The sequence below is a fragment of the Leptosomus discolor genome, chromosome 19 (assembly GCF_034619465.1).
Source record: "Leptosomus discolor isolate bLepDis1 chromosome 19, bLepDis1.hap2, whole genome shotgun sequence".
Lineage (NCBI taxonomy): Eukaryota > Metazoa > Chordata > Aves > Leptosomiformes > Leptosomidae > Leptosomus > Leptosomus discolor.
In genome coordinates, this window is record NC_141409.1 from 11,905,479 (window position 1) to 11,929,288 (window position 23,810).

General features: G+C 45.9%; 1 protein-coding gene across 1 annotated transcript; it reads right to left on the reverse strand.

Annotated features, from left to right (window-relative positions):
- Positions 1 to 2,118: 2,118 nt before the first annotated feature.
- Positions 2,119 to 10,514, reverse strand: RAB14 (RAB14, member RAS oncogene family). Its single transcript, XM_009959325.2, has 8 exons — positions 10,491 to 10,514; positions 8,853 to 8,911; positions 7,509 to 7,562; positions 5,957 to 6,134; positions 4,719 to 4,785; positions 3,726 to 3,813; positions 3,368 to 3,398; positions 2,119 to 2,506 (listed from the first exon to the last, which is right to left on the reverse strand). Exons 2-8 carry the CDS (start codon positions 8,902 to 8,904, stop codon positions 2,329 to 2,331), a joined length of 648 nt encoding a protein of 215 aa, XP_009957627.1. The 5' UTR covers positions 8,905 to 8,911; positions 10,491 to 10,514; the 3' UTR covers positions 2,119 to 2,328.
- Positions 10,515 to 23,810: the final 13,296 nt, after the last annotated feature.

Consider the following 23,810-nt stretch of genomic DNA (forward strand, 5'->3'; position numbering starts at 1 on the left):
TCACTCAGTCTTCCCCCTTCCCCTCCCCGTTATCACTACTGAGCCTTCTCTGTGCAACAACATCACATTTCCCTGGTAGCAAAAAGCACAACCCAGCCCTGGGCAGCTGTTCTGGCCCAGGCCCTGGCCCAGCCTGGCAGCCTCCTCCTGAGGTTTTTACCTCTTCAAGGTTGAACAGGAGCAGTTAAAGCACACCCCCCCCCCCCCCCCCCCCAGGAATTCCTGCAGTCTGGGGTAGCAGTCACAGTCCTCTTCCACCCATTTAACCAGGTATTTCTCTCAAGAACCAAAGGCCAGGGAGCAGGAGAGCAGCAGCCCCAGCCATCTGGGGTGAGGAGGGGAGCTCCAAGGGCACTGGGAATTCACCCCAGCAGAGAAGGCCAGAGCAAAGAACACAAGCCACAGGAGCTTATCTAGATACAGGTACTTTATTTACAAATATTTAGATTAATAGCATTGTTACATCAAATGAGGAGTACAGCAGCCCAAACAAATCCTTTCTGTGACAGAAACAATAAGACCAACTGTAACTTACTCCGGGAGCACGGGTATTGCACCTCAACAAGCTGTAGTCGTTACAACACGTACTTCGCGTCAGCAGCAGGTCCTGGTCCCTGGGCAAACCCTCTGCGGTGCAACCTCGGTTTAAGCAGGGTGCATGAGCTGTAGATCGTGAACATACCCATCTACGTAAGAGTATCAGTTAAAAAAGGACTAACCAGACAAAACAAAGGGACAGTGCACAAGTTACCCAAATCCTATTGTCTGCACATTCCAGTTTTGGCTTTTATTTAACATTGACTGTACAATACTCTGGTACCACTGTTTACTTACATGGTATAGTTTTAGTGTCTAGAGAGGGATTTTAAGACTACTTTGTATTTTAAAAACCGCAGTAAGACAAGTTGGACATTTCGTCACGGTTAAGCACCCGCCCCCTTCCATTTTTAAACCACACGTGGTGTTTTCTGCGTGCAGCTTTGCCTGAGGTACAGCCATGCCGCACGTAGAGCTCCACATCCCGCCCGACGCCACAGCAAAGCCCACCCGTGGTTCAGCAACACCCCCGTGGGTGCACGTCCCCGCTCGGACGCCCCCTTCGCACGAGCGTTACAGGCTGTGTCACCCCCCTGAGGGATGCACTCGAAGGCTTGACGAAAAAGCCCAAGTCTTAAGAGAAACCCTTGCACGGGGCTGTTAAAAAAAATACAACAGTAGTTCAAAAATCCCTAGAGAGCACAGGTGGCATTCTGACTGTCCAGTTCAGCCTCTGACCATTCAACAAGTTACAGGTAGAAAAGCGCAAGATGTGCAAGAGAACCAGCCTTTGTAGGCGCTGCGAGGCGGGTGATGAAGCTCAAGAAGGCAAAGCGGGTTAGCGCTGCCGCTGCGCGGGACGGGGTTAGGGACGGGGCAGGGGCATAACCCCAGCGCAAGGGAGACCGGTCCCGGTAGTGTTAACGTCTGCCCCGGGAGCGGCATCCCCCGCCCGAGGTCCACTGCTGACACACGCCACGGAGTTAAGCCGAGGGTAGCGCTCGGCATCACAGCGAGGTCTGGGCCAGCGGGGCAGCGCGGTCACCTCCGGGTCAGACTGTACAAACGGGTATTTTCTTACATACTGTCCTAATGCCAGTAATCATTTTCTTCATTAAAATCATATACACAGGATGTATTTAACGGTTAGCTCAGTTCCTTCAGATTTTATACATATTTACGTTCTGTTAACAAATGTAAAGGATAAAAGTGGCCAAAAAATGACGTTAAAGCTATGAGCACAAGAAGGAGTGGATTGTTTCCCTGTGCAAGTCGCACGCTCCTGCGCCAGCCCGCCCCGCCCCCCACCACACACACCACGGGGAATTCTTTCCACAAAAGCACATCGTTACAGAGCCCCTCGCTACCATCGGAATTCATCTCACAGCAAAAACTTCTCCTTTACTAGGGACAGCTCTAGACATCAGAGGTGGGGAAGAAAGGCCAAAGAACCATAAAATTAAACCGTACAAGACAAAGCCCTGCAAAAGTGTAAAATCATGAGTCCGGCATCAGTGCTCAGTTTAAATTATGTATCCGTGACACTATCACAAGGACAATCAAGGAAAAAAAACTTCTAGATTTACCATGCAGGAGAGGTTTTATTACTCTACTTGCCTTTGATAACCTGATTACATCTAAAGTTGTTTAGCAGTTTAGTACTGTGTTAAACTTGTCTCAGAGTTTTAATTAAACCCAAGAAGATGTACAGAAGACAGGGAAGCAGTCAAAAGCATCGCTTCCAACAGACAGAGGTGAAAGGTCAGAAATGGAGCCATGAAACAGAGGTCACTAGCAGCCACAGCCTTCTCTCTGGGGCTGGGGTTCACTGGTTAGTCGCCCGCCCTGCGGAGCTGACGGTTTGTGCTGTACACCCGACTCTGCAGCGTTCAGATCCAGGCTTCCGTCTTGGATATTCTGGTAGATTTTCTTGGCAGCCTCCAGGAACGCATCCTCAACGTTCTCCCCACTACGAAGAGAGCAGCAGGAGTTACTTAGGCTACGTTTCAGCAAAGCAACGCAGGCGATGGAGGCGGCTGGCTGGACCCCCTCACTGGGATTTGACAGGTCACCGAGCAGGAGCAGTTGCTGCTTTCAGCTTTTCTTGCACTTGAGTGCTTAAAGCGGCCATGTCACGAAGTTGGGTGACCTCGGGACAGCCTTTGACAGGGCACTTCGCTCCCCAGCCACTAAACCCACCAGGACTGACCAGGAATAAGAAATACGTGCCAAAACGCTGCAGAAATAAGCTAAAGCGTTGAGCCACGTGCGCTGAGCGGTTCTGACAGAGGCTTAAAGACAGGGGAGCCACTATCAACCACAACCCTGCTGTTAAAGAGTTCCACTAGGCCAGGTGCCAGTTGGAACCACGTTTACTGGTGACACTGGAAGTCTGATCCCCTGCGTTCTGAGAGGCTCCCCAGCCAGCAGAGATGACCACAAATACGGTGCGGTGACTTCCCTCAGCCACTGAAGGGAGTGGCTGTTCGCTACAGAACCTGCTCACAGCTCAAACCGTCCACGGAAGGGACATCTCAGAGCCCCTCACACACGTTCTAAGCTCAGGTGATGCCTTAAAACCAATTCAGCTCATTTGCCCGAGAGGTAGCGAGAGGTCTGATTCCCAACTTACCTTCAAGTCAAAGCTGACATGATTGAAACTGCCAATACATACCTTACACTCCAAGAGAACTCAAAAATGTTTTTTTTTTTCCCCCTCTCTTCTAAAACCCTACTATACCTGAACTCTGTGGCTGTACTTAGTCATAACCAAGCTATTCCCCTTAAACAGATCACATTGGAATCATGACTTCAGACAAAAGTAACTTACGTTTTTGCACTTGCTTCAAGGAACAATAAACCTGTTCAGAAACAGAGGGTTAGTGGTCAATGCAGTGTACTTCACATAGCCCCAAGTCAGTCCCATTATGACCTTCAGATCACATGCAAGACACTATTTTGGTACTAAATGGTCCTTTATGACCAAGTCAAGGCATCACCACAGAAGCTGATTCCTAGAGCTGATTTCTAAGCACAGCTTTAGAGTTAAGCCAGACTGAGGCACAGCAGAAGTCTGTACGTATAATTACGTTACTTCAGAAGTGTAAGCTTGCAGCTATCAATGCTGAGGGTGCACTTTAACATCGCTATCTTGTAGGAAATGCAACAGCTCAAGAGAAAAAACACACCATTTTCTTCAGCAAATTGTTTGGCTTCTTCATATGTAACATCCCTCTGTGCTTCCAGGTCTGCTTTATTTCCTATGAGGATTATCACCTAGTTCAGAAGAGAGAAAATTAGTCTGGGAAAAAGCTTATTAGCTTTTTACTACCACCCTTGTCATTGTGAGACAAAACACCTGAAAGGAAATAAGCAGAAAAGTTCAACCGCAGAAGCCCCCCCATCTTCAGGAACACACTGCTCTAGCAGCACCCCCCGTGAAGTCAGGGGTAACACCTCCGGCTGTCCCTTTTTTAGGCTGTTCCCGTCAGATGAACTCCTAAAAAGCAGCAGTCCTGCTCTTTGTTCACGAGAGTTACTGCACATATGCTCCAAACCACTTCCTGTATTTGTTTCATCATCTGCTAATCCAGCCAAAATCTTAAAAAATCAGTTTTCTTTCATCCCAGCAGAGTCTTCCCCTGAGCTTGGGGCATTCTATTCTGGGTATTCTAAGGGCACCCAGAAAAAGACTGAAGGACACCAGTTTTGTGGTATGGTCAAAGAGACACAGCAGAACCTTCTCCCCCCACCCCTCCAGATCCGGGCAGCTTTTGCTGAAGATCCAATTTATATTCCAACCCCAGATGAGAGCGCGTCCACCCCATTACTGTAACCACAAAGCAAGCAGCCCTAGTAACAGAAGTTAAGGTTTGTCCAGAGTTAATCACCATTTTGTCTCCAAGTGCTGAAAGCAGGCCCCTGCAAGATGGGCAGCACCAGACCGCGAGAAGAAACCCCCGCTTTCCTGCACAGGAGCCCCCGCCTTTGCTCCAGCTGCAGCAAGGGAAGAGTCACGGGGGTACTGCAAGCGGGGACAACAAGGATAACTCGGAGCTAAGCAGCTGAGAAGACACAGGCAGCTTATTTAAGAGAACACTGCAGATGCTTTGGCCTAAGCCTTCCACCTCTTGCTCAGAGATAAGCACTCTCGCTTTCAAGCTAAATAAAGTCCAACTTACAGTATTTGGATTGGTGAGGTTCCTTGCATCTGTCAGCCAGCTGCTTAAGTGATTATATGTACTTCTTCTGCAAAGAATCAAGCGAGTACGGTTTTAGCTACCGCGTTTTTTTAAACCACCCAAGTGCCAACAGTCAGCACCCATTAAACCCACGGGCGTCTGCCAGCCCTGCTCTTCTCCCCAACCTCAAGAAAGACAAAGCAGCAGCATCTTGTTTGGACTCAGACCAGGATTTCAACAAGTCAACTTTAAACCCCCAGCACAACTCCACAGGTGGCAACAGAGACCAGCTCACACTTCCAGTAGGTGGTAGCGTTACCGGCTTCACAAGGACAACATTTACCTGGTTTTGCACAGAACACATTAAAGGCTTTCCTGCTGAACACTCTTACAGAACAGCGTACAGTGGAACAGCTCTTCGGCAACAAACAGGACACAAGATTATGTTTTACTCAAGATCTAAGCAAACAGGAAAGGTATCTATATATGCACACAAAAAAAAACCCACCACAAAAGAGGTGACTGAAGAGTATCAAGAACAGCCCCAGAGGAGGACGAGAGACACGTGAAAGCGTAAGTATTTCGTGTTGCACATCTGGTTAATTACTCTTTTAGCAGCACCTTTAATTTTCACCTATAAAAGGGAGACAGGGTAGCCGCTATGCAGTCTCATTTCGTTGGAGGACCAGCCCGTGAAGAGGCCCAGAAGTCAGCCTTCGGCAACGCTCTCACCTACACGCAGTCGTTAGGCACGTTTACGTAGCCCACTGCCACGGAGGTAATATTCTGTCCCGTGCCCATTCCTGCCAGGTAAGCAGCAGTAGCCATTGCCTCCCAGGAAGAAAAAAAAATCCACGTACCAAAGAGCAGATTTTAAGGACAAAGTCAGTTCTTTGAACAGCCTCACCAGAGGCAGTCAAGGCCTGAAAGGGCACAATCCTCAGGCCCGTCGGCAGCGACGTTTTCCAAGAAAAGCAGCTCACAATTACAGAGCCGCAGCATGGCGGGGCTTGGAGGGACCTCTGGAGATCCCTACGCTTCATCTGCAGCTCTTTAAATGCTTAAAGTATTTCGATAAAGCATGGTAAGCTGCACACAAGAGGGCACAAATCCATCCATCCAGAGACACAGTCCCCTTGATCCAAGCCAAGGGGACAGACAAGACCCTACATGCAAGGCTGCGGCACCCAAACCACTCAAAGAGATGACACGGGGTGCACCCGCCAGCAGCGCCTTACCTGGTAATGTCGTAGACCATGAGAGCTCCTGCTGCGCCTCTGTAGTAGCTTCGTGTGACAGCCCTGAATCTCTCTTGTCCTGCTGTATCCCAAATCTGTAGTTTAATTTTTTGGCCACTAACTTCAATTATTCTTGTGCCAAATTCAACACCAATTGTGTGGGGACAGTCTGCCATAACTGCCACAAAAAAATAAGAGTAAAGATCAGATCTTTCTAGTACAAGGTCTCCTTCCTACAAAGATATTACTATCACAAGTTTTCAGTTATCTCTACCAGATCTTCAGTCTCTAAGAAAGCATTTTTACAGTTACAGCACCCAAACTGTATCACTTAACCAGAAATAAAATGAAGACTTTCCTGAACTGCTGTTAGTTCTAAAAACAGTTGTAAAATTCCTTGCCTTCTCTGATGCATGTACACTGATGCTGTTTGGCCGTATATATCAGAAGGTATCAAGTCAGCTGATTCTCAGTCTATCCTTGCAGAAACGGTTAACTATTTTAACGCAGTAGGAAAAGATAACTTTTAGGGAATTGCCAAGATACAGTTAAAAGTCTGTAACACAGCTTCAAAAACAAGTACCGAGGTTGTTTCAGACAGGGTAATAACATGACTGTCCACAGGAAAAAAGGCAGTTTCATAAGCAGCTGTCGACACAGCAAATCAGAACCAAAAAGGCGTCTTGTAGTTATAACAAACTCATCTTAATCAGCTCATCTTTAAGAAAGACCAAGAAAATACAGAAAGGGTGAGTACCTATTCAAGCTATCTACAGCAGAGGTGTTTGGCATGTTAGTTGGGTTGTACTGCTTCACCTTAACACTGACAGACTAAGAACAAGCCACGGCCTCATCAAGAATTCGACTGTATGCAAAGTAGCATTGAAATAACTGGCTGATACTGGATTTTAATTAAAAGCAACAGCTAAAAAAATCCTATTTCTATTAGAAAATAGGAATATTTTTAACGGTGGCTCCTACCTGCTTATTGCCACATCTCAAGCGGCACACGGTGAAGACTAAGTCTGTACTAACACACACCTACGGACTTCGCCACTGGGTGTGAGCTACGTGGAAAGTTGGAGCCAACAGCCACTGCAAACTCCAGGGCAACACACATTAAGCAGAACTGAAGCTAATTCTTAATTAGTCATGACAGCATACATGGAAAAGTGTTGAGCTAGACTGCAGTAAGCCTTAAACACCATCGCACGGGGCAATCCAAGTGTCACGAGTCACAGGAGCTACAGAAAGTGACAATGCTACTTATGTCTGCAAAGAGCTAAAGAAAAATGAATTTTTTTTTTTTGAAGTCCTTAACAGCACTGAAAGCCTCCAACTGCTTGTTTCAAGTTACACCAATATTGAAAACATGCAAATTTCAGGCAAGAAATTTCACTTTGTTCTGTACCAGCATTCCTCGGAATCTGAAGTACAACCCAAACCCGTAGATTGAGACTGACACATGGAGCTCATGCATGACAGAAGCAAAAAGGCAGGAAAGAGGGATGAAGTATACCAGTGAGTAAATATTGTGAACTGAAATACTCACACTTCTTTTCTGTAAACTGATGAAGCAAACAGGACTTTCCTACACCCATGTCCCCTGTTACAGAAAGAAGAGTTAAGGCTGACACCACATCACTGTTGCAACAAGCACGTTTTCTTCATCCCACCCAACAATGGCACACGACTGGCAGCCGCTCCTTTCTCAGGTCTAGCGGGCAGTGTTCTGTACTGGCCAGTCCTTAAGTGCATCAACTTTTGCACCACAGTTCTGGCAACAGGGTTGCAAGCAAGGATGGAGCAGAAAACCCAAGAGAGAAGTTAACCTGTATGACTGATTTGACAATGGTATTTCACAAGGCTGAGAAGCAGACCTGCAAGAAACCTTTTGAGTGTTTGCCCTCCTCCTGTCTTACTTGCAAGTCCCGGTAAGGGCATCAAAAATGCAGACAACCAACCAGAACACACCAAGAAATTGCTTCACTCCCACTGAGTCACTTACACAATGCCAACAGCGAGAAATAGCAAGATCTTTCAAGAACTACCTTTTCCACAGGCTGAGGCTGTCGCAGCAGCCTGACTGACAAACCATGACAATAAGATCACAGATCACCTACACCTACACAAGGTCATTAAGAATTGAACAATTAACAGCAAGACCAGTTCTCCCAGGACAGTAATGCAATCAAGGCCCTGACTCTGAACAGCCAAGAAAGCTGCAGCCAAAAGCAACGTTTAAACCCAAAACCACAGCCCGACAGAGGTTTATAAGCCTGGCTGAAGCAACGGATCCCAATTAGCACTTGTGCATCAACATCAGTTCTAAAACCTTTGAGACTAGTGATGCAAAGTGCTGCCGCAAACCTGAATCTACACACCCCCATTGTGTTGACTCCCATTAAGTTTTTCCGCCATTTCCAATGGATTTCTAAATATAAACTTGATTTGGGGAGAAAGGGAACACTTGCACGTGTCTTTACAATGCCTTTTTTTTTTCCCCAGTGCCACGCAGAGGGCTGAGCATTTTGGCCCTAACAGTGAAGACGTTCAAGAATACCCAAACACGTATTTCGAGAAGAACAGTTATTTTTAACAGTAACTCAGCCACACAGCGAGCTCAACGCAGGCACTGGTACTTGCCCCAACTCCCACCGCTCTCGCTCTGAGGCATGCAAAGACCTGTCCCTTTATGCTGTCAGCTGCTACAGCTTTAGAGCAAGTGGGGTGATCTGCGAGGGACTGAGGCTGGATGAGGAACTACCAGAAGAACCCCCACTGTACGGCAAGCAGCGTGCAAGAGAAGCCAACGGCCACAGAGCCCGAGGGCTGGGGGCAGGCCGTCACGCACCCACGCACCGACACAGGCAGGCGCAGGCCCCGCGATACTCACCGATGATGATGTACTTAAAGATGTAGGAATAGTTGTAAGGTGCAGTTGCCATTGTGGCACTGAAACAAAAAAACACAAAAACAGAAGACATCAGAACTGCTACTTGTTCACCAAACTCAACCCAATTCATCCAATTTAGTTTACACAAGCAAACAAAATCCCTTCCTCTCCCCCCAGCTACCCTTCCATCCACAGTTGAAGGCTGCGTGCTTCCCCAAGGCACTGAATGAGGGCCACAGACATGCAACAAAACTCCCCCATCGTTTGCTCTGAACCCGTCAGGAAGGTCCCCAAGTAGAACCGTGCTCTGTGCAGTATTGATACCCTTTCGATTTTATCCAGAAAGACTTAAAGCTGTTGAAAGGCTCCAGTAGCTTCTTGCTTTGTAGAGAGTCACTGTGTGGACCAGCACTCACTCACCAAACAGCTGATACATGAAATGAAAGTAAAATCTGACCCAAAAGAAAAATCTAAAGAGGTTTAACAAAACCAAAAATCTGTAACTATTACCTCACACTTTTGAGACTTGCAACAGGAACAAAGGAGTCGAGGCAACTTGCATCAAACAGCTACGAATCACTTGAACAATGGGTGCAGAGCCTGAACTGGGGTCTGGACTGCTACATGCCCATGTCAGAAAAGCGGTACGAGCCACAAATCAGATGTTCAGGAAGTGAGTTAACATCTCTGCGGCTTTGTCAGCACAGCAGCGGTACAGCAAGGCTTAGCAATTTCTCTTTTTTAAGCGACAGTCAAAATTAGATCGGGGTAAGTATTTCCAATATTCCAGAGTTTTCCTGTGCTTTCCTAGATGCAAGAGGAATGAAAGCTGGATTCAGCTGTGTGAACCTGCAAGGAGCAACAGCTGACTTACCAACTAATACACCAGTTAACTGGGATTACAGGTCTATACAGGCCAGATACTGACAGTTAACATACAGGATGCAAAACGCCTGCTTTTGTCCCAGGTTTTAAGTTAAACTACATAAAGTGTGATCAGTTAAGCAAGTGGAAAATTTCTGCTAGGAATTCACTATTTCCTTTCCTGCTCCTGCATGGCAGCCAGCCAGCCGTTAGAAGAACATGGTACTTTTTATGAAGTACATTGCTCCAGCCTAGAAAGATTTTCATTCAGTCATGTGTCATCCACATGACAAACGAACCAGTACTGTGAACAAATAAAAACACAGGAAAGCTTGCAAGCCTGTAACTTTTTCAAAAGCAAAGTATTGTTTCCTCAACCACAGTAACTCCTTAATAGTGAGCTGCAGTCATAAGAAAGAAGGTGCCTGACAGCAAATCTCATTCACAGCACACGGCCAACAGCCACTGCTTCACATGGCAGAGCTTTAAAGCAAACGCTCTTATCTAGACCTTGGAGGGAGAACAACTCCACGGGCCGTTAAGAAGGGTTTACTGCGTGCCAGCCGCTGATCAGCACCTCGCCTTTCCTTCGTGCTTGGCTCAGGATACGGAAACTCTCAAGTCCTTCTATCCCGAGCAGCACACAAAGCATCCACACTAGGTCCTACACATACACACCCCCACTGTTCTAGTAAACCAAGTTTAACTCAAGACAGTAATCAAAAGACCATTTTGGACAGTAATTCCTGTATGTGTTGGCACAACAGAACTCACACCAAGCGCTGCACAGGTTCCAAGAACAGCCAGGTCAATCACGCAAGTCTGAGAGGAAACTTCTGCCGTAGTTCAGAGAGATCTCACGCAGCCATCCCCCACCCCTTTTGTCGTCCTCAATCTCCGGCAAATAACCGCTCAGTGGACAGACCCCTTCTTACGGCTGTACTGGGCAAGAACTCACATCTGGGGCTGAAAATGCACTGCTCTTCACCAAGCAAGCCAGCAGCTTCACTGCTTTATTCCCTGGAAGCGGAAGATCCCAGAGTTACAGCATCAGCTTCAACATGTGCACTGATTATTTTCAACACCAGCAAATAAAGACAAGTAACTGCTCCATACAGAGTTCAAAATTAATGTGTCACTGTGGAAATGTCCAATACTCGATAATGTACAAAGAGGCATTCAGACAATGTGTTGTTCTTCTCATACACATCCCCAAAGCAGTAACATTCAAACTGAGCATCTTTTGATCCAATGCACTTGTTTTTACAGGAGACTTAACTTGCCACTTCCTTTCCGAGTACAGCCAGGAGGACTACGTTCACAGCTCAGTTCAGTTTGATAGCAGGCAAGGCTAAACTGGAGGATTACGAGGTATGTAAATGGAAGTACAAAAAAAAAAGCTTGAAAAGGCCAATTTATACGTGCAAGTACTTCAGGAGGATAGCATCAACTGCGCTATTTCCCACAGAAAAGAATGGGTGCTACAGCCACAATGAAGAAAGGTGAAGACACCGAGAGCAATAGCACATCTACTTTGGAAGACCTACAGTGCGCCCTGAGGATGGTACTATCTAGTAACTCACACTGGTTTTAAAAAATTTCAGCATTGTAAACTGCAAGATAGGGAACCATCTGTGCTACCACGAAATCTGTCCTGCAAAGCCTAGGTGGCCCTCTCTCCCTCCACCACACCAGCTGGCTAAGGAACCCCAAGTACTCAGAATTACTCAAAGAAGTTTCACGTTTCCGAGCACCTGACTTCCCAATATTGCTGTACACAACCAGTGAGGGGAACACGTCCTACTATCCAAGCAGCGTCACTGGGGGGTGAGGAAGAACTTTTTTAAAGAATGGACAAACTAGGAACTCTGTGGAGGCTACATCACAAACTGAATTTGAAATGAGTCTCTTAACTAGAACCTTTACTGCTAAACTTACATCTGTTTATTTGACAGACTGTTTTTACTCGCTAAGATATGTCAATTTTCATGATACTCCACATAAAGCAGTCTAACTATCCTATTTCTATATAGAAGAAACTGTCACTGCTTTGCAACGTACGCATCAAAACTGGTTCCCACTTCAAAGTGAGAGTTAGAAAACCAAATTCTGTGCTTAGCAACAGCTTGTTAAGAAATAGGCGGGACGGGAGGACTAACTTCAAGCCTCATCTCATTGCTAAAACTTCACCCTCATTCGTACAGCGACATCAGGCCCCTAAAGGTGAGATACCACACACCCCCCTGCATACAGCCAGACCTAGCATGCACACGCTCTCCACAGCTTAAAGAAACAGATTATTAATAGCAATACCAACACAGAAATTCAGCCACATGGTGAGTCTAGACCTCTCAAATCCCAGAGTTGCTGAGAAGTCGTTGTGACTGACAGACATCTACTGAAAGCTTGCAGAAACACAGGTACTAAACACAGTTTCTGGAGTTAAACTGAAAAAATAAAGCAACACTTTGGTACATTTATTCCAAGGGTCATGTTACAGAAAGATTCTGAAATACTCCGAATTATTACTAAAGGTCAGGAATCTTTCCTGGAGAACAGATGACTTTTAAAAAAAGAAGAAAAAACCACAACCAAACCCCAAACTTTTAAACACTCGAATTCCAGTAAGGATTAGCAGGAATTCAAACTGTACTCAGATCTCAGAATAAAATCAATATTCTAGAAAGACTCTGTGCTGAAGGGGAAAAATAAACGCAACAAACTAAACACAGAAGCCATGGTGAGAATTCAGCCTTAGAAAACGGACATTCTCAGCATTTACTACAGACGAAAGAAGGCAGTCTAGACAGGAATGGGGCACAACAGGATTCGATAAACAAAAACATCAGCTGCCTGTTAATGCAAGGGGTTAAGGCAAGGGGTTAATACACATTGACAGCATCACCCATCTGCAGAAACAAGTTCTGCCTCCACTTCACGGCCCTGTTCCAGGCACATGAACCTTAATAATCCCCATATGGGGGGCTGTGCTTTTCCTCTTGGGGGAAGAACTGCAGGACTGAGAAAGCTGCCTACACGTATACGCAACTTACCTTCAGTCACTGCTGCTATTATACAATGTGACACCAAAGTTAACCAACTGTGAACTTACAGTTAAGAGATAGTAAAAGTAGTTCAGTCTGGAAGCTTGGTCTACCTGACATCTTTCTTCTAGGAAAGCCTGCCAACTTTGAACAAGTTTTGGCTCCTTTTTCAGAGGTAACACTTCCCCAGAGTTTAGAGCATTATTTCAGAATGGCAACTAGCCAGAGGATCATGCTTCACTGTACACAGATTACTGCTGCTTTCAAAGCCTGTACAACTAATTTCTGTATTACAATCAGGAGCAGAAATTTTATAGTGAAGAGTGTCACCATAATCCATTTTCCATGTATCAACTTCTCCCTTAGAGGCTTTTTTTTTTTTTTAATTTATAAAAAGTTAAAGATTACCATAATGAGATAATAGTACACCTACATTTCCTCCTCTAATCAACAAGCCCTACACCGGTATTTTGACATCTGACTGAAGCCTTATTTCAAGTATCAGCATACATCTGTACAAACTGAGATAAGGTTGTTCTAGGCACACTGCCGAAACATTCTGTATCAGAATAACACAACTGTAAACATCATACCCATCCCAACTTTCCTGAGACCTACGCAGCTCCTTCTAGCTCAGCCCAAGGACATAAGTCAATTTTAATTCTTCACTGGATACCATTTGCATAGAGAAATTTCATACCTCTGTGCTCGGCACGAAGCAGGCAGTTATCAGAAGAGCCTGGAACCTGCATGCACAGGCTTCATTAGACGCTGCATGTGGTTAATGCCATCCGCTGGCCTATCCACAGAGGTGGTACCTCTGAAAACAGCCATCAGCTTCAAAGACAGGAGTGTCTAATTATTACAGGTTCCTCCTAAACACATACCACTCCGCAGCCAGAGGACACTGTTTAGTTAGGGTGAAGCAAGAGGCATTTTGTGTGTCATCTGGCCATCCAGGTGTTCTTGCGGTCATTCCCCAAGGATACGCAACAGGAAAGGATCTCACAGTTGAAGTCCAGTTCCCTTCTATAAAAGGGAATGCCATCATATCATTCCTTTCATAAACTGAAACAGCTTTTAAAGAGGATTTTTCCCCATTTGGAAGTAAACATTAGCTGTGTACAAGAGGAACTGTATGCAACCAGTAACGATTATTTAGAACAGCTTCTAAATCTCCACACAAAATGAATAGATAGTTACCCTCTTTCTGAGGACACAATCTTGCTTCTCTTCCCTGCATATTCACTTAGATGTTAGTTAACAGTGAACACTGAGAAGAGAGATCAGTAAGTAGGGAAAGAACTGGGGAGAGGTAGAATTGTTTCAGTCCATAATTGCACTATTCCCCTGATGAAGGCTTTTGTCAAGCACACCAAATGACAGTCTAACTGGTACCTTACTTTAGAAGGCTGCTGGAAATACAGTCTAATTGCTTCAGTTGTGGTCTTCTGTAAAAATCACACCATACTGGAAGGTAACAACAGATTTGTTACCAATTAATACACCCAAGCAGTGAGTTCCCCTAAGTCTGCTGTCCACAGCAAGCTCTGAGGTCTATTCCAATGAAGTTCCATTGTGGTTCTGTGACTTCCACACATCAAGGACATTGAGGTCTTCCTAAACACATAAACATCTCAGTCCTCCTTAAGCTGATAGCCCCACAGCATCCCTGGACTGTTTGTTTATTTTTGCAAGCTTGCCTTTAAAAAGCCCTCTTCCGAGACTGATCCCTGAGGAGTCTCATTAGCAGCTTGCTAGCAGCCCAGTACTTTCACATCTGTCTGACAACATTACTTGTTGCTGGCCAGTTCCTTATTCTTCAGCTCTTCTAGAGTCATCCTCTCTAGCTTTCCCCATTTGGATTTCATTAAAGCATCTCATTAGCACAAGGCAGTAAATTTGACTGAACAGATCTTTGATCAGATGGCAGCCCAGCAAGCTTCTCCTGATCTGCTGTTGAAGATCACTTTGCACTTCCTTACTGTTTCCATGTCCAGTTACTCTTTCTCTGAAAGCACACAAGGCCTGCACGCTTCTGGGCTCAGACTAACAGGCTTCAGCCGTGCAGGGCCCCATTTCAGCCTGTTCTTGAAGAAATGCACTTGCTATATCCTTTAATCACATAAAACACCTTAACTCAGCCCAAGGCCCAGGTAGTATTTCTAAAGAATTCATAGGCCTCCACTTCTCTTTCTATACGAGAACTTATTTTCAAGTCAAGACTACGTACCATACTATCTTCACTTTCTGATGTTCCTCAACAGCAATCCAGGCACACACACAGTGCTGGTTAGCCTTTTAATGGCTTCACATCCTGCTCCATTAAGCTCCTCCATTTTGTTTCCTAAACTTCCTGCATGTGTATGTACACACCTCACTTCTTACTAACCACACCCTAGCACCATAGCTACATTAAATATTGCATACCTGTCCTCATCAGTAACAGCACTTTCTCTGATGCCCACTCCCTCAGCCATAGTTCTTTATCTGTTTTATATTATCATTTATCCTATCTTCCTCTTCCTGCAAGAGTCTAACCTGTAGCATGTGTCTGCATTTGTAGCCAGAAAACCAAGTTCCAGAGGTATCAGATAAGTTTAGGGACAATATATACAGAAGCCAGCAGAGTTTTGTTGTCAGTCTAATAAATCAGAACAATATGTAACTGTCTGGAGTCATCATCTTGGAAGATACAAGTCACAAACGCATTTCTGAACAAAATTAAGTAAGGTCTACCTCCTTTGTTTCAGAAAGGTACAGCAAAGAACCAATCATAAGCACATTCCATTAGACGCACAGGAGCAAGCAAGTAATTTTAAAACACCTATTTACATTTTAAATCCTAGTACCTCCAGCATAACAGGTTTGCTTTCAAACTGCTGCCGCCCTTCACAATAACTTTTTTTATTCATAAAATGGAAGAGGAAAATATGAGCTTCTTTCCTTCCACTCAGATTTATAACACTTTCAAATTCCTACAGGAAGCTACCAAATTCCTTTTTGATCCATATTAAGCTATATGATATTTAGTTATTAAGTCCCCCCCTCAAGGTTGGGATTTTCTTCCCATTCCTGAGTAATGCCCAAGCACGAGAGGCCCTCGATCCAAACCACGATAGAAATCAACCCCAAACCCAATGCATTCCATATGATAACATCTAGATACAGAAAAGTGAAGACTTCTGACTTGGGGTTTGAAGTGATGTGGGATACAGACTGCCTGAGTAAATCCCGCTCACAAAGGGGTACTTTTACCTCTGCAAAAAAATGTCACACAACACAGATCCGCTCTGCTTCAGAGGCCTAGAAAACAAAGTCTACATCAAGTAATCTCCAGAGCAATAGAGCTGTTGCCAGAGAGGTCCCAATGCAGACAAACACCTTTTCCTGGCTTTTCTGCAAGGGTAGCTCAGTACCATTCTAATTCAGGACAAAGCTGTCCACAGATGTTACAGAAACCTTAAGCATGTACCGCAAACGGGCAATATACGAGGATGTGAAAGAACAGAACTTCATTCTTCTCTTCAGCCCGGATAAACAAGAGAAAGCAGAGAACAAGTCTAGAACTTTTGTCACTTTCTCCACTAGGAAGCGGCCCGTCCCTCAGCCCTCATGAAAGTTATTTTTCTATCGAAGTTCATGACAGCACAGGCCAACGTAAGAATCAAAAGGACACATAACACTGCACATCAGCCACACACACAGAGTAAAATATATACATACAGTAAACACCCGACATGCAACTGCAACAACTAGTAAGGGGCACATCGACATTACTCGGTGGTGGCGTGTTACACAGGGAGTGAGCAGTGCAGAGGAGGAACGGGAGGCGGTGGCGACAAACAGTGCAGCAGCGGCCTAGCTCCTGCTCAGCCAGCCTCACCCTCCTCAGCCTCAGCGGACTAGCGGCCCCCTCCTCTTTCTGCCCGCCGCCAGGAGCGAGAGCGGCCAGACCCGCCGAGGCTGGGGGCCAGCCCGCACCGGCCTCGGAGGTGGGCAGCGGCACACTGCCGAGGAGCGCGGTCCCGACTAGGCCCCGGCTCCGGGCAGCAGCAGCAGGAGAAGGAAGCGTCGCCACCCCGGCTGGGTAGCGGCCGTGAGCCTACCCCGGCCTGCCGGCGAGAGGGCGGCGCACCTGCCCGAGCGGAGCCCACCGGCGGCCGGGCACCGGCGCGGGGCCTAGTGCTCTAGGCCCAGCCGGGCGGAGGGTCGCCCCTCCCCGGCCCCCTCCGTACCTGGGCTCGGGGAGCGGTTGGCTGTGCAGCGTGGCTCTGTCGGCGGCAGCCCGGTTCCCCCCCCCTGCGGGCACTGTAAGCGCTCTGCTTCAGGCTAGGCAACGACCGGGCCGGGTCTCCGCCTCTCTCCGGGGCTCCCTCAGGCTCGGCTCCGCTGGCTCCACTGCGCCCCCATCACCCCCCTCCTTATCCAAGATGGCGGCGCCCCTCGCACGGGGTTTCCCCTCCCACTCTCGACGGGCGCCGGGGCTGCACAAAGGTGGGCGCGAGAGGCCGGGCCGGAACCAATCGCGGAGGCCGCTCCACGGAGCCGCCCCGCCTCCCAGCCGGCGTGCGGGGGCGGGGTCTGGCCGGGAGGGGCGGGGAAGGGAAGGGCGTGAGGCGGCCGCGCGCCCGCGCTCCCCGTGGCTTGGGCGCGCGCCGAGGGGCGGGCGGGAAAGCGGTGGGCGGGGCGGGAGCGCCCGCCCCGCCCACCGCTTTCCCGCCCGCCCCTCGGCGCGCGCCCCCTCAGGCGGCGCCGTGCTCGCGCCTCAGGGGCCCGCGGCGGCTCCCGGCGGAGCGCGGGGGGGGGGGGGGGGCGTTAACGCTGGAGAAAATCTCGGGTTTTCCCGGTTGGAACGACGAAATCTCATCATTCCTGAGGGACAATTATTTGTTCTGGAGAAGATACGAACAGGAACAGCCCGGCAAGGTACAGGCACTCAGGGCATTTGTGCTCCAGCGTAGCCCAATATCCAGAATCTCTTAAGGAACGGTAGAGAGCTCTGTTTTTCTGTTTCCAGTAAAATTAACGTATTTCATGTCTTTTACAATGTCCTGTGAAACGCTAACCAGTTGGTTAATTTTGGCTTTGACTTTTTTAAATAGGCTTTTTAAACACTTGTGGCAGGCAGAACTAAAGACCTAAAAATGCAAGATGCTGCATGAATCTCACAGCTCATGAGATTAAAAAAAAATAATTCAGTGGTTCAAGAGATGAAAAAAATGTGATAAAAGTAACATTATGAAGGCTTCTCCAATTCAATAAGCTTACCCAGATTCTCAGCTCAACATACAAACTTTCCTTACATGAATGCAGAAATTATAGTGTTATATACTTATATATACTGTATTATATATTATATTATTATATATTATATATACTGTATCATATACTATAATACAGTTAATGAGTCCAGACGTTAAAAATCATGACTCCTGGTATTGAGGTTAATATTCAGATTTTCTGTTTCATACTGTCTTTAACCGCAACTCCTTTGAGATTGTCTTTTTGGAAGCTTTAGGGCCTACGACAATTTAAGGGTAGTTACAGCTCTATTTAAAGAGAAATTACCCGAGGAGCTGCTAGAGGGCAGCCGCACAGCGTGTTCGCAGTGGGTGCCTGCTGCTGCCGAGAAGGAACAGGATGCTCTGTCAGCTGTGGTGCCAAGAGCTACCATTAAAGCAAGTGGAGGGATTCTACTTATTTTAGAATTGAGAGCTGATTAGGGCTTAAGTGTGATTGAAAAGAGCTAATGGTTCTTCCTGCCCAAATACGTATTAGACATTGAATCTAAATAATGTGATTTCCTCTCCTAACAGACTACTAGAGGAAAATAAGGATTTTATTTCAGTCCCACACGTTATGGAAGCAACAAATTCTGTTGTGCATCAGTGTCCAAGGCTCAGATTGCCCTTTCCCATAGGGCAGCATGCCACTGACACTAACATTCCTACGGAAACAACTCTTGAGAATGGGCATCTTCCATTCCCGTTACTATGACATTACTAATTCCATTTTCTTAGTGTAGCAATGTACAGGGAATCCGCTGCTTTCAGCAGTGACTGCTCTCCATCCCCCTCATTATTGCTCAGCCCCTACCAGGGAGGCACTGGATGCTGCACTCCACGTCATCTGAGCAGAAGTCTCTTACACAGGGTGAAAAGCACAGATGAAAGACAATTAGATTTTTTTTTCATCTACATAATAAATAAATAAATACCTGAATAATAAAAAGCAAGGACTCAGCAGACATACAAAATCTGCTAGCAGTCTACTCCAGCTGTACGACTACTGTCAGTTACTGTCAGGGTCCTGACTTTCAAACGGATAACGCCGCGCCACAGAACCGGTTTCAAGTTTTGCAATCCCTTATATGGAGTGACTTTTACTAGAAAAATAGGTCAAAACAAGTCACTAAGAATGATTTCCACAAGAGGGAGTCTTTAAACGGAAAATGATCTGACTATTTTGACCCAGTTACACCCTGGTTTACTGTCTTTAAAAAAAAATACAGTTCCTTTAAGCACTTGGTATTTCTCCAAATATTATTCTATTAACACGGACACTATAACATTCGCTTAACAGGTTTTAAAATTCAAAAAAAATCACACAAAAATCCCCTGACTACTTTTCTATTTATGGTTTAGTGTTGTTAGCGTTAGCCAAACGGCGTTAACTTCCCTGTTTCCACAGGCTGGAATTCCCGACAGGTGATCACCGCCGGGATGCCCTGGGAAGGGTGGCAAAGCGCACAGCCTGCCAAGGGCGTACGCAGCCGCTCGGCGCTGGGTCTGCCCTTCCAGAGAGCGTTCAGCGCAGCCCTGGCCCTTCCACTCTGCAAGCCCCCACGCTGCCGCTGGCCTTCCCACCGGCTTCAGGAATTGCCCCTAATACAGAGCAGAACAGTGCCCCTCTCCGCTGACCCCAACAGGACAGGAATTCTCCCCTCCAGTGGCCACACACATCTTCAGGATACTCAACAACTCTCAGAATCACTTTAATCAGAACTCTGAGTTGTGGAGAGCGTATTTTAATCCTGAACAGAAATCAAAAGTAGTTTTGGAATATAATTACTGTATTTCTTATCGGCAACAAAGTTAGAAGCCATTAGCTAACTATGAGTAAGATCAGTCTTTTTAATCTGAAACTCCCAAACCTATTTTATATAAAACTGTCTTCATTTCTCAGATGAGGTAAAAGGCAAAACAGATTTGCTTTAAAGGTTCTGGCTTTGAATCGTTTTGTGTGCTTTTACCAACTATTCCTATAAAGTTTACACAAAAGATGTGAACAAGACAGAAGATTGAGCAATGGCATCTACATTTCTTCTTTGATTCTTCCATTCTTGTGAGTGCTTCGAAGCCTGCAGCAGTTTTTCAACAACAGTTATTGAGAAAAGGCTGACTTCAGCCTATTCATTCTGAACATCTGTGCAGAACCTAACAACAGTAATTAAAACCCACTAAATGGGTAACAATACCAAATTGCTCGAGATGGAGTACTGCCTGTCGTCCCACCCTTCTTTGTGGATTGCTGCTGGGTCAATACCGCCTGCTCTTGAAAAGCCTTTGCTATGTGTCTCTTTCTGAAGTCTCTGTCAAGAACGAACGGCAGCCACATTATCTGGTCACATGAGCATTGCTCTTGGGTTTATATTTTTACCACAAACCCCAGGGAAAGTAAAGACTTGGAGTTAATACAGTTGATAGAAGGTTTGAGGATTCTGTTCTTTTCAAATAAATTACATACAATGATCTATAATATCTGCTTCCCTGTTTTAGAACGCATCCTTGTAAAGTACTTTTAAAATAATGATTAAGTTACACGTCAGCATTTGTGAAGAACGCGGGACTGAACAGTACACAAAGTTACAGTCAGTTTTTATCCAAAACACTTTCTTTTTACCGAAGACGGCAGTAAGAACGCTTGCTTTAACAGCTCCACTGGGGCAGAGACACCTCCAGGCTGGGAAGTTTTGGTCCTCCTCCAATCTGTTCCGTCCTTGCCAAGGTCTGCTGTCAGCGACCTCCGCACGATCCTGCTACCCCCAAAGTCACCGGGGGGCAAAATGCAGCTCTCTCAATTCCTGGCCCCAGGATTCCTGGCCCAGCTCCCTTGGCACACGTGTTTCTGAGACTGGAGGAGAAGAGTCACTGAACCTCTCCAGGACTTTTATTGTAGCTCAGCCCAAGGACTAGTGGGCAATGAAAAATGAATATCAGCTTTATAGCTGCTCCTAAGAGAAACACTCAGGGACCCCTCTGCAACGAGCTGCCTTAAAATACTCTAACCACCCAATTCCTTTTAGCTAGACTCTTTGGCATTTCGTATCCCTACTGGTAAAACCTGCCAACGCTGCACTATTGCAATCCTACAACAGCCTCCTTTCCTAGTATTGTTCCAGACACTCTCTGAAAACATAATATTACTTCTTATATTGTCACAATTCTCTACCTTCAGTGTAATGAAATGTATCTGATCTACCTATGATTAATAGTTTTGTCAGTAATAGGTTTTTATTATTATATAACTCCAAGTAAGTGCTTTCAAAACAAACCAAAACATAATCCTCCCAGCATTCCTGTGAAGGGAAGTATTCTAATCCTCATGCTACAACTACAAAATCCGAAGAACGGTTTGGCTGGGGGCCTTGCCCTAGGACACAAACACACCAAGAAGACAGAAAAATGAGCCAGGCTCTCCGACTCCCAAATCCCTGTTCAAACTGTGGCTACACTCCGACTTCGGTGGGACTGTCGCTTTAAACAAATCGTTGCGTCTCAGTCAATTTTTAGTTTCCTTATTCAAATAGAATTTCACAAAGAAAACTGAAAAAAAAAATAAAAACATCACAAGCATCGATAACATTGTTCACAGAAGAAGCTTGAGGCACTCCATGATAAAGATCTTTTAATGCCCCTGAGAGGTGGCTAATTTACTCAGCTACTTCGCAGATCTACAGACCTACAATTCCTTCACGAGGAACAGCGAGGGAGGCTCCATTCAGCTGGTGAGCATTCGTCTTTCCCTTGCAACCCAGAAATTTTCACACGCCCATCAGCATCTGAAAATGCTAAGAGGTGACAACACCACAGAAGTGGAGAAACAACCAAGTCCCAAAACACACTGGAGATCACAGAGGCCGTGGGCCTGCCAGCCCGCTGCATCCATGGAAAAACCAGGGAGCAGTGTGTGGCAGAGCAGCCCAGCAGCTCAGAGTGCAAGCAAGTGTCAAACAGCGAGGTCACAGCACAGTTCTCGCTATCGCTACCACCACCACAGGTTTGCTTATCCTACGGGAGATGCCTCTTCCTACAGTGCAGCAGAAACCTTGTTACGCTGGAAATGACCCATAAAGCGCAGCTACAGAACACAAGGCAACGTGGAAGCAGTAATTAGCAACGGTTAGGAAAATCTGAGCTACCCAGCAGCAGCAATGACCAGATTGCCAGAATTTAAACTGTCACATCACAACACAGTCAATAGAAGGTACCTAAAGTACAGTACGCTTGTCCAGATTGGTTTGTCTGTCTGTCTGCTTCCCCTGAACCCCAACATCTTTTTCTGGCTTTGTTTGCGTGTACGTAGGCAAGAAGTGTGGGATTTTTCAAGACTTATTTTGAACTATACTTCCGTGAGAGGGCTGATCGTGCAACACTGGATTGGTCTGATGTGACTAATCGGTCTCGTATTTTAATTCTGAGTTGCTAGGTTCTTCTTTCACATCTTCTCATTTCATTTTTGTGGTGTCTGTAGAAATGTCCCTGTGGTCAACTTATTTTTTAGTTCCTTCTTTATCTGTTTTTAGTTCCTTCATCTCTTGTGAAATAGGTAGCCCAAAATCATGTTTTCATTGGCACTTACACAACCTCAAAGCTTCAAATTAAACTTAATGTAAGAAAAATTGGGCCAACAGTAACTCTGGGGTGGGTACATACAGCTCAGCTAGATTCTCTGTTAACTTTATACTTCACTGAAGGCCAGGAACGGGAGCACAAACGGGAAGTACGGCCCTTTGCCTGCCTGCCTGCCGACACCACCTTTCAAGCATGGCTTTCCAGCACACGTAGCACCAACTCCAGCTGACGGGGTCAGTGCTCAGCACGACTCCTTTTATCCTGACTAAAGATAAAGCTGAGCTGCACTGGGTTTATTTGACTTATTTTGGAGATCACATTTCAACTCTGACGTCTGGTTCACGTCTCCTGTAGCTTAATCTTCCATGCGGCATTCAATGTGGATGCATCATTAGCCAGCAGCTCAGATTTTAGCACCAAAAAAAAATGGTTACAGCAATAGAACTGTCTGCAAAATACCAGCATCAGCCTTTGAAAGACATGGGTTGTGTGGTTTTCCTGGGTGATATGACAACATACTAATAGACCAAATCTTAAATGTGGTGAAAGAAGGTATGAGCCCATCGCCTTGCGCAAGTCAACACCCATGCAGAGCTTCTCGTGAACAGAAAGAAATGCTTGAAGTGAACAATCGATACCTTTAGATATTTGGGCACAATTTCCAGATATTTTCTAGCCGAAGGACAGGGATTAGCAGTACTTTGCAAGTGCAGAACGTAAGGCTGGCACAGCACAACAGTTTGCCTCGAAAAGTTTCCACCCTTCCTATTCACAGTGAATCCAGAGGCTCTTCCCCACATCAACGCGTTGTCTCGATTCTGCCTTGGATACAGACGTAACTGCACACCCCACTCTCTCTGTGGCGAGAGACGGTTCCTCCTGAAACTCTCTCAACTGTTTCAGCACGCCAGGCTCGCTTTTTAATACGGTCAACACCACAGCTGTAGCTGCATTTCCAGTTGAATAGGTTTGTTGTGGAAACTGGGACCTAATGTTTCCAAGGAAACATTACAGTTTTAACAATACTTTCAAGAAATAACCAAATAAATAGAACAGAGCCGTTTCAAAAGGTTGAATTATTTTATGTTAATCATATTTGATTGACAGTTAAAGACTTTTCAGTTTAGCTGTGCAACGATCATGTTAGAAAGGCAGGTCGTATTATGCATTGTAATTTGTCTCTATTTTTAACT